Source organism: Mastacembelus armatus, chromosome 9, assembly GCF_900324485.2.
Source record: "Mastacembelus armatus chromosome 9, fMasArm1.2, whole genome shotgun sequence".
Classification (NCBI taxonomy): Eukaryota; Metazoa; Chordata; class Actinopteri; order Synbranchiformes; family Mastacembelidae; genus Mastacembelus; species Mastacembelus armatus.
The window spans coordinates 6,391,088-6,402,292 of record NC_046641.1 but is presented as its reverse complement, the minus strand read 5'-3'; the positions used below and the strand labels follow the sequence as shown (position 1 = coordinate 6,402,292).

General features: G+C 40.5%; 2 protein-coding genes across 2 annotated transcripts; both read right to left on the bottom strand.

Annotated features, from left to right (window-relative positions):
- Positions 1-3,061: 3,061 nt before the first annotated feature.
- On the bottom strand, positions 3,062-4,039 carry tas2r202 (taste receptor, type 2, member 202). Its single transcript, XM_026321077.1, has one exon. It carries the CDS (start codon positions 4,037-4,039, stop codon positions 3,062-3,064), a length of 978 nt encoding a protein of 325 aa, XP_026176862.1.
- A 2,463-nt stretch (positions 4,040-6,502) lies between these two features.
- Positions 6,503-10,992, bottom strand: vsig8b (V-set and immunoglobulin domain containing 8b). Its single transcript, XM_026321764.1, has 8 exons — positions 10,853-10,992; positions 10,480-10,547; positions 8,686-8,855; positions 8,334-8,535; positions 7,794-7,946; positions 7,567-7,689; positions 7,234-7,372; positions 6,503-7,157 (listed from the first exon to the last, which is right to left on the bottom strand). Exons 2-8 carry the CDS (start codon positions 10,538-10,540, stop codon positions 6,914-6,916), a joined length of 1,092 nt encoding a protein of 363 aa, XP_026177549.1. The 5' UTR covers positions 10,541-10,547; positions 10,853-10,992; the 3' UTR covers positions 6,503-6,913.
- Positions 10,993-11,205: the final 213 nt, after the last annotated feature.

Below are 11,205 nucleotides of genomic sequence, written 5' to 3'. Positions count from 1 at the left end.
CTACATCTTTTAACATTAGATTATTCTCTGTACCCTCACTGGAAACTCAGCAGTCACACAAACAGTCATTTGGATGCTGCTGATACTGTGAAAAATCACCTATTCAAGCTCAACGCGTCTAACAAACCTGCATGAAACTGATGATTGATGTATTTCAAACACAGTCGGAGTAGGTGTAGGAAAATGGCTCCTGTGTCAACTTGAGTGAAAGAGGCTTTATCCGGGGAGGCTGTCTGCAGGGAGCAGCTCATGAGATGTTTTTAGGGGCTGTGTGATGGGTGCTGGTCTTGCTAATCTGGATTGCTAATGGCCTGTTCCTTCCTGTCAGATAGTGAGGTACGGGATATCACTCTTCCTGCAAGTCTCATGAGCAATGCGTATTAGAAGTGAGGCTCATCCACGCAAGGAGAGCACTGTTGCAGCTGCCAGCTTCAGGAACATGATACTAAGGAACATCTCCATGGAAACATCCTCTATAATGTAGACATGTTTACACTTTGATGCCGTAAAGAATCCGGGGACATCTATCACAACAGTCAGTATTCATTTATAGCACAATGTCTTTCCAGCCTCCTTTAAACTGACAACAAGCCAATGACACATCTGTCTCTAACTTTGAGTTGTTTTACAGTCTGAGGTCACACACACACACACACACACACACACACACACACAGTTTCCATTACCTTCACACAGAACTCAGTGGAAAGAAATTTGTTTTCCAGCATGATTGTAAACTGTTCAGTATTATTGGTGGAGCATAACGAAGAACATTTAGGTCTGCATTTTTTTTGTTTTTGAGTAGTGAAACTTTATTTTCATTTTATGCTCCTTTCTACTTCTACTCCACTATGATTCAGAAGGAAAAATATACACTTTTTACTACATCACATTTAGCTTGTGTACTTCTCATATTTTTAACCAAAAACGTGCTTATAAAACACATAGTTAAAGATTAAACCAGTTCTTCCACACTGTTTTAGCTTGTGACCCATTACAAAGGAGCAGTGTATAGTTGGGGATACTTGTTACACTCCTTTGAGTCGCACCAAATTGACATTTACTCTTTGAACTTCTGACTACTCAGCTATGTGAGACCTAAAGAGGGGGAATTACCCATTATTTCTAAAATATTCTCTTAGTATAGTCACTCTCTTACAGACCCTTAGATTCATGTTGTGCTTCTTTGGAGGTGTGTGACCCTGAGTGAGGAATCACCGGACCCAACTCTAAAGTGCTTTAAAGTAGCTCCACCTCAATCAGCCTCAACAAAACGCTGCTTATACATAAATGTAATAGCATTAACTACCTAATAATGTTATGTAAAATTCAAATAATGCATCAATGATAGAGGCCTCTTTTCTGCTGATTGAGTGCTTTCACTTTTGATGGTTAAAGTACATTTTGCTGTCAGTACTTGTATACTTTTACTTAAGTGGAATCTTAAATGCAGGCCTTTTAATGGTAGTGGAGTATTTTTATATTGTAAATGATCCAAACAATTCTTCCAACGCTGCCATTTCCTAAATAAAGATGTATAAAGACAGATAATATCCCATCATGGGCAGTGTGTCCCTGTTTGCCAATATTTTTTTAGTACTGAGCTGTCTCTCCTCCCCTGTCCATTGTGCTAAGCCCAGTGAGAGACAGACAGGACGGATGGAAGCCAAGGTCTTGGTATGGCTTAATTCCCCTGCATCAAAGGAAAATACACTCTTTCTTACTTTGTCCACTTAGCTGCTGGAGGGATCCTGAGCTTGTGTGGAGTGGGATTAGCTGCACTATTGTATCTCTGCTTTGAACCTCACTAGGTGGTGCCAGAGGGTGTGAACTAATGGAGCATTGCAAAGAGGCCTGCTGCACTTTTTTTTTAAAACCTCTATGTACTCAGGGTAGGTTTGCTGAGCATGAGTGCACTTTTCAGGAACGCCCAACTTCACACCCATCCCCCCGCACACAGACACACAGTTACACACAATCACACCTGAGAGTTGTCAAGTGCAGGCATACACACATCTGTTTGGGACCTGGATTATAAACTCTTTTCCCCATCAAGTTTATTTTTTTCTCCCCCATCTGGCTCAGGAGTTTGGACTGGAAGCCTTCCAGTTACAAACAGGCCACCACTGTCCCTGTGCGTAGCTTTAAATCATCTGCAACCTGACTGAGGAAAAACTCTCAAAATCTCTGTGATGGAAAAAAAAAAAAAATCAAGTTGTGTGTACTTTCTTGTTTTATTAATATGCTCTGTACTCTCACTACAGTCACATCTATTTTTTAACATTTTTAGATGGGCGCGGTGTTACATCATGTCCAGGCAACTGTGCCTGGGGATCTGTTTTACAGGCCTGACTATTATTTGATTTAATGAAATATTAATATGGGTAGGTGCAGTGATGAGTTTGATTTGGATGCTTGTTACCTGGCTGCTCTGATCTGTGCACCACTTTAACAGCTCTACTTTTTATGTTATCCTTTATTTAAGCAGGTATTCTCATTGAGATTGTGATTGTGTTTTACTTAAGACCTGTCTACATGAAAAACAATGTTTAAATATAGACACAAAATATTTCACACACGCAAGTTACAACAGTTTTACACTTAGAAAAGCAATGACAAATGAAATTATTAATACCTGAGTATAGTCTTTTAAGATCCTCAGGGGAAATGAGAGATTTCAGTTCAGCTCATTAGGTTTGTAGGGAGCATAGCACTTAAAACCACTTCTCTCAAGCTGCGTTTGAACATGTGATACAGCTGAGGTTAAAATATCCTGTGACCTGTTTATAAGAAACCAGAGTTTAGTTAAGGAGAGCCATCTCACCTTCACAATGGGGAATGAGGAATTTGACACAGTCCACCGTGATGGACTGAATGACGCAGCTAACATATCTTTCTGAGGTAAGAAATTGTAATTAATGGATACAGCAGGATAGTAGTCATTACTGGAATTGCTAGCACAAAAGATAAAAGAATAAGCTGCGCCAAAGTTTTTAATAAGTTCAGACAATGACCAATTGATTTCAGCACAAAGACCTCCCGTGCAAAGCAAATTGGCTTTTCAGTTTTTAACTTTTGTAGGAGTGGTGGTTTTAGCTTTTTCTTCAGGCAGTTGCAGACAAGACAAATATGGATTTTTCTCAAGGCAGGCGTTAAAGTCGTGTATCAGAGCTTTCCAGAGACTCTTTTTCCCATATATCAACACCACGGCAGTGACAGTCGTGTAGACGGACGTGAAGAAGAATGTGAGCATGAGGACGTTCTCTTGGTACACACATATCTGGTAGTGCACATACAGGTCGACCCCCAGGAAGATGGCGAAGATAACCACTAGAGCTAAAGCCATTTGGATGACTCTCATCTGGGATCCTAGCTTTGGACAGTGGGCCCCGTTGGTGCTGGCTTTCATGTGGTGGAGGTGGATGGCCAGGTGAACAGAGATGGAGATGCAGCATTTTACCATGAGGATCCCTGGCACTATATCAGAAAACAGTAGATAAATGATTTCGTAAATACGGCCAGAGTGTGAGTTGGGAATTAAAGCCTCACAGTCTTTTTCTATAGTTGTGTGGTTGTCAGGGTTAAACACCAGGAGCATCGGCATGCAGGTGCCCAGGCCGCACAGTGGAATGACAAGAATAACTAAGTTCACATGCTTGAGAATGGCGGCCTGGATCTTAGTGTAGCAGTGGTTGGGTGTGCTCACCAGCTTGGTGCTGTAGAAGAAAGTGAGGAAGCTGGTGTCCCACATGATGGTGAACTTGAGGCTGAAGATAATCAGCAGCGTGACAACATTGGCTATGTAGGTGATGGAGCATATACTATCCACTTCATCAAATGTCATAAATAAGTAGCAGAGCAGCTGATGTATCACGCTGGCCACCGACAGTGCCATGATGATGATGTCACTAGCACACCAATGTTTTTTCTGCCTGCAGTTCAACAAACTCATTATGAAGGTATAAACATTAAAGATGATAGTTGTGATGGCCAGCAGACCTGTCATTGTCCACAGGGTCACTTTATTAACACTAAACATAATGATAACCCTTACGCCAAACCAATCTACAGCGTAAAGTTGTATGAAAACAAGTTAATCTGTGTACCTATGTGAACCACTCAGCAGTCTGTGTGGGGTTCTGAAGTGTTTTGTTTTTTTTTGCTGTAATCAAAGAGATGACAAGAAGGCAGAAAATTATGCACACACACTCCAAACCAGATGATTCTTCATTTCTGCCACAGAATGGAATCAGTCACAGTTTGTCACTGGGGCCCTGGGGGGAAAAGATTCACACATTTAGCTTTAGAATCGCACACACAAAACGTCCAAAAAGACTCAATTCAAATTGGCTATTTTGACTTAAAACATATGTGAAATTTGAAATTTGGGTGGAAACATGCAAAGGGTAGCTAAGATAAGAAGATTAGAGCAATTAGGGTAAGAAACATCTTCCAGTTCTACCTCAAGCGCCGCTCCCTTGGACGAGGCTTTTCATCACTCCGCATTCTACTCGAGATTTCTGCTTACGCTCTCTTTGCCTGCTAGTTGCCACAATCCGATGATGTCTGACTCAATACCTTCGGCTGCAGTTGAAGAATCCTTTTGTTTTGTTTTGTTTTGTTTTGTTTGTCCAAGCATTAATCCTAGCCTGGAGTTGTCTGTGGGATGCACGCAGCAAGGTGAAGTCCTTGGATTTAAGTGTTCCTTGACTGGAATTTATATATAAATACTGGATATGATTTGCATCAGTTATGAGCACAGGTTGTGGTGACAGTGCATTTGCATTGATATGAGGTGGGCACGATATGTGTGCTCATCAGGAATTTCTGATAACTATACTGCATATCGATCAGCGCAGCATGACAGCTCAGTAAATCCACAGACCAACCGGACTCCACATGCAAATAGTTATTCCTGCCACTTGGTCACATATTTACAAACACCAAACCACACACACACACACACACACACCTATTACCTGATAAGAAAAGCAAATCACCTTTGAATCACCTTCAGGAGCTTTGTTAATGCAGTCCCTTATCACTGTAGTTTCTAGGACACTGACTTTGTAGGCAAACTTTTAACAAGACTTAAATTGTGTTTTAGTTTTTTTTTCACAATTCTTGTTAGCTTGGCTTACTTACAGAATTAGGTAATTTTTTTACTAACAATCGAAATATTAATTTCCACATTCTGCCTTTTTGCACAATAACATAAGAATGATCTTTTTCATGGGAAAGCTTTCTCTGCAGAAGTGGTGGGAGCCTCTTTTTTTTTTTTCCAACAGTAATTACTATGCCCACCCTGTGAAAAGTTCTGGCCTCTAAGAAATGTATTATAAAAATAAGAGATATGCCAGACAAGTATTTCCAATTAATTGTTATATTTATTTCCCCAGTTCATGCATGGATCAAAGGACAGTCCTCTGAGCTTTTCTACTCAGAGGACTGGGCCTTCTGGTGGATGCACACTTCATTTCTGCCACTTAATTTCTTCGTTTGAAGCACTGCTGAAACTAGAAAGCCTAACAACGATGCCTTCTCTTTGTAATGATTTAAACAGTAACACTGCTTCTAAACAAATACCCAGCCTTAAAAGGGCCCTGGGCCAAATTTATTACTGAGGGCCCAGGGCCCTTACAACCTCTACCAGCTCTTATTAATTTAACACACTCCACATGAAGATGGGATGAGGCCAGGACAAGTGGGGCTGTAGGTACAGTGCTGATTCCTGAGTGTGTCAGCTGCAGGTTAGTACCTCAGCTATTAGCAGTTACATTAACAACTAGTGTACCAGATACTTTTGCAAATATTGCAGAAACACCCAATGTATCCATCCATCACTCCATTATCTATATCCATCCATCCATCCATCCATCCATCATCTATACCTGCTTATTCCCTAACCAGGGTCCCAGGGATCAGCTGGAGCCTATCCCAGCTCTCTTTGGGTGAAAGGCAGGGGTCCACCCTGGACAGGTCACCAGTCTGACAACATTTTCAGAAGGCACACAATATACATAGAGGACATGATGTAAAATTGACTTCATTGTCTCCTAATATATTGATCCATGAGCATCTCAAAGTTTGAAAATAAATTGATTCATGCCCCTGAAAATAGCCTGAGCATGTCTAGCTTTATGTCTAGTTTGGCTCTATGTTTATTTGTAATGTAGTCTCTATGCTCTTAAACATAATGATCCTCTGCTGACACTGCAATTAAATCTCTGATCATATGGATAATTTGAATGTTTATATAATCAGACCTAATTTTGCACAATGAAACAACATATCTGATTTCACTGTGAAGCCAAATAGAAATACATTTTCTATTTTTCAGAAAAAGTGTGATATGTGTTACACTCTGCATTCTGGGAGTGGAAGCTGTGTTTTAAATGTCAGTACAAATAAAAGAGACGGAGTCATGACACAATATCTAAATATATAGTGAACCCTAAATAGGGTTTCCATGATATTCTTTGTTAAAAAAAAATTTAATGTACATTTTTACACGAAAAGTAAGAAACAGATACATATGCATCATACAATAAAGTACCAAAATAAAAGTACGTTCTTTACTATATACATTTTACAGACAGTTTTAGCTGAATCATGACAGATTATGAGAACCTATTGTTGTTTATGATAGCAGTGATGAGCTACAGTGCATCATGAAAGTCAGCAAGTTGCACATTTATGTTTGTCCAAGGGCCGAGGTCGGGCTTAGTCCCCAGTAGTATTATAGAAGCACTCCTGCTATTCACCAGTTAAATATATTGCATTGTACAATTTGCCATACATTGTTACTTATATAAAGTGTTCTTTGAAGGATGTTTTATCCTAAAGGAAAGTCTTTTCTTCTGAAGGCTAGTTTTGTTCTAAAAATGAAGTCTTTTGTGTATTTGGATTGTAGTTACACAGCATATCCGTATCGATGGTCGTACTGGAGGGCAGTGGGTTTGTCCCTTGTAGAAGTGGGCCGTGAGGATCTATTACTCCCGCCTGTGTAGATGACACCGCCGCCAGATTCGTTGATGCTGGGAAGGTGGTTGCGCACAGAGCTGTAATGCACCCCAGGGTGGGTGCGGTAGCCCATCACTGAACGGAGGCTGGAGTTTCTGCTGGAGGGTCTGCTCTCTGGGGCCTGAGTGTCTTCCCTGAGGAAACAGTTGGGCCTCTGATTTGAGATGATTTCATGGATGTTTGTAATTGTTTCCAGCCCTGATACAATACCTTATTTCATTGGCAACCTCTTTCTGGTATCGACGCTTATGGCAGCAGATGATCAGCAGCCAGATGAGAAGCAGGAGGAGGAGCAGCAGCAAGAGAGCGCCTATCACGGCTCCAACTATGAGACCCACTTTATTGGTGGCTGGAGGAGAGGTTGTGGTGTTTAGAGATCAAGCAAGTGCAGCTCTTGGTCTTTGCAGTTATGAATTTCAGCTTTGGCAGGAAGCTTACACATGGATTTACAACTTGCATCACAGGCTGCAGCAAAATAAAAACTGTTCCTCGAGGATATGAGAGTCTTAAGAGTAAAAATAGACGATGATATTATAGACTTACGGTTGTATGCATTCAGTTCATATTTACACTGCGCGTTGCCCACAGCATTTTTCACCTCACACACATAACGTCCAACGTTGCTGTCTGTATGGTTCTTTATCAAAAGCTCCCCAGTCTGAGAATCTTAATGAGAGAAGAAAGCATTCACTACAGGCATTTTATAAAAAAACACAGTATTATAATTCTATTATAGAAAAGTGTTTTTATCTGTTAAATGACTTCCTCACTTTGGGTTGCAGTTGATGGCATTGCCCCCCCAGTCTCTCTTGTCCACATGTAACTGAGAGGAGTGGATCCTACTGAGGATTTGCAACGCAGAGAGACCGAGCCACCTTTCTCCTCACTGCCTTCAACCCAGCACTTTGGCGCAGATGGGGGAACTGGTGAAAAAAATAAATAAATAAAAACAGTGTTCAGAAAAATAGTTTTTCTTTTCTATCTTTAAGGGCCTCAAAGCAAAGAGAGGAGGGGGGAGAGCTAATGAGCCTTCAATGGAAGAGTATTTTTATTTATCTCCAGCTGAACCGGTTTGGTTTATAGTTTCAGCGATGCTATTTTTCTGATACACGTGTGATTGTGATGGGCCAGTGCTTCATGGGAGTAATGCTGCAATTCTGGTTATAGCAACAGACAAAGGTTTGATCAGAGACTAAGATAAGGTAAGAAACCAGAATGAGCCTAAACACTCCCTGTGACAGAGAGCAGTGTTCAAGAGAATACGTCAGAGAGCCAACAGGTCAAACCGGTAAAAAGGAATTCCTCCTCACCCATCACCACCACTGTCACTTTTCTCATGTCCACACCCGGCGTCTTCTTGACTTTACACTGGTAGGTAGCTGTGTCTGAGAGCCTTAAATCAGAGATAGTGATGGAAGCATCTCCCTGCTTGGGGTCCGCTATGAATTTGAGCCTTTTGGAGAGGGTGACATCGCCGTAGTAGTGTGACTGGCCCCCTGTGTATGATAAGATCTGGGATACAAAGATTGCACTGAGTGATCTTCAAAACAGCTTCATTTAACATGCCACATTTTTTGTTAGCATAGGCAAATTCTGCCACCCCCCAGACAGGTTTTTTTTCATGACATCCTCCTCTGTCCTCAAGCATACATGAACACCTACCAGTGCATCTTTCTGCGTCATATCTTGGCTGACTTTGGACCACTCAATGTCCAGCTCTCCTGTGTCTTCTGGGCCAAAGGTGTATACACATCCCAGATTGACTGTGTCCCCCTGGGGTTCTTGAATGGTCTGCGGTCCTGTTGATGTTATCTGCATTGTCACTGTCAGATCTGATGGGTCAGAAAATTTTTGGTTAGATTTTTCTACCTCATTATGAGCAGTTCTTCCTTCCTCCAATTTTCATAATCATCTACTCAGGCAAAAAGACAAACAGAAAAAAATAATTTCTCTTTCAAACATATTAATAATTTTCCCACTTAATGACATTCAAGCTCTGGGCCTGTGCTCATAAACAGTCTCAGAGTGGAGTAGGACTGCTGATCTGAGACTAATTGGCCTCTTAGGTCTAGCTGAAACTGTGAGCATTTGGAGCCAGCATAAAAGTGGTGTTTTTGCAAAAATGAATTACATAATTAATCTAAAACTTATGAGGCTCATTAATTGTCACTAATATATCAGTAAATGATAATGAAAACTGAATAGATGAGCAAACATAAAAAACGTACTTGAGAAGTGGCAGATAAAAAGTGTCTCAGAGTTGACGCACACCCTGCTGACTCACTGTTTCTGGCCTCGGATTTTAATTATTGCTGATAGCTTGATGTTTACGCTGTCGACCATTATTACATGGTAACACGTGTCAGAAAATTCCAAGTTATTTATTCTGGTAATGCGTCAGACAATGTGTTTTTTCTCCATTTACAAGTTCAACCTTCACTCATTATCTTTATGAGGCAATTTGACACTGTTCATCTTTAAATCCACTATAACACTGCTTTAATGTCACTGCAACAAAACAATATGTGGCAGGAATATTTCTGAAAGTGTGACGAAAGGAGTCTGAAAAAGCTTGAATTAGTCTAATATTTACATTGCAAAGACCCCCCAGGGCGAGACTGAGCTAAGCTGTTTTCCATGTGTGGAGGCACCTACGCTAAGTTGCCAGTGAGTGTAGTCACTTTGATATAAAGAGCTGCCAATATGCGCCTTGTGCACCTCCTCATTGGCCCAGACAATGGGCTCAGATGACACTTTCCTCTCAGTTTACTTCTGGGAAACTACACTAAGACTAATCAAGGCTCTTAACACCAGGCCATAAAATTCAAACTCTAATGAGTTGGTTCAACATGAAGATTTAGGAGGTTTTTGTGCCATATAGCTTTGTATGTATTTTATCGATATGCTGTTTATTGTATTGCACGTAGAGACCAGAGCCCACTGACATTTATTCACTGGTATATGTACAGTAGCTGCTGAATTACCTCTGTTTTTACTTTGTTCCTATATTAAACCAGGCAGCTTGGATACAGGCCCATGGGGACAACAAAAAGCCTCTCAAGGTCTTATTTTACAAATGCACAGAGCAACTTGACCCTTAATAACAGCAAAAGAGGTATGAATGTTGTGCACAGTACCTGTCAGCCACCCACATTATATATACATGGTTCACTGAGCATCAGCAATGTAATTCAGTCAGTGAAATTACAGTTGGCTCATTAGCTACGAGCATGTCAACCTGCCTCTGGACAGTCTACTGTCTGAATCACACATCAGACTGGTTCTACCCAGAAAAATCGCCCGTTCTGTTAATTCTCATATCCTCTCTGCTCTCTATAAACAGAATATTTACATCTCAATGTAAAAAGGACAGCAAAAGTGAAAAAATCTGTCATATTTGATATTTGCTTTGGCCTTCCATAAAATACACTCCTGAGATATAAAAATCAGACTCACCTGTCTTCAGCTGAATTGTTACCAGAAACAGTACAGCCACCCTCGTGAATACAGGCTCCATTGTTACCCTGAGAGAAAATGAAAGTCAAGAAATTATTCTGAGAATGTAATTTTAGTGGCTGCCTGGAATGCTTGTATTTTGTCTTCACTGATTTAATTTCAAGGATAAACTCTGTTGTGTGGTTGTCACCTCCAATACAATTGTTCACATCATAAATCTAATCACCAGCTTGGTGTATGAGTATTTGACGTCTAGAATGACTGTTAGTAGGACAAGCTGTTTCTTTCTTAAGTACACACTACCAAGAAAATCAAATGGACTTCAACTGAACGATAAAGTCACTGGGAGAAATATATAATAAGGCTGACGTACCTTAAACTGAAGAAATAATCCAAAGTAAAAAATATATCCTTGAAGGGCTGCCACTCTTTCAGTACTGGTGAAGTTTGCTTATTTTGCTCTTAGGTGAAACTCAGCAGCAGTTAAGTATGGCCACACCCTCTATGTCCATGTCCTGTATGTTGGCCACTCCTTGAGATGGAAAACACTCAGACTTCCCTTCAAATAAGTTTTACTTTCACATGTTTTGTTGATTGGAAGTTTGTAACATGATTAAGTTAATATATAAAAAGGGTCACTATTTAGAAAAACAGTTTTGTTGTTGTTAATGTCAGCATTAGTTGTATTATGACGGTATTATGGTGCAGTAGCTTGTGACAGGGATT

What these genes read in the sequence shown, in the direction of transcription:
- tas2r202 (XM_026321077.1), bottom strand. Translation starts at nt 4,039, where the DNA reads ATGTTTAGTGTTAATAAAGTGACCCTGTGGACAATGACAGGTCTGCTG.
- vsig8b (XM_026321764.1), bottom strand. Translation starts at nt 10,540, where the DNA reads ATGGAGCCTGTATTCACGAGGGTGGCTGTACTGTTTCTGGTAACAATT. An exon ending in TGACGCAGAAAGATGCACTG is followed by an intron (nt 8,536 to 8,685) that starts GTAGGTGTTCAT and finishes TTTGTATCCCAG; the next exon opens with ATCTTATCATACACAGGGGG. An exon ending in AGTGACAGTGGTGGTGATGG is followed by an intron (nt 7,947 to 8,333) that starts GTGAGGAGGAAT and finishes TTTTTTCACCAG; the next exon opens with TTCCCCCATCTGCGCCAAAG.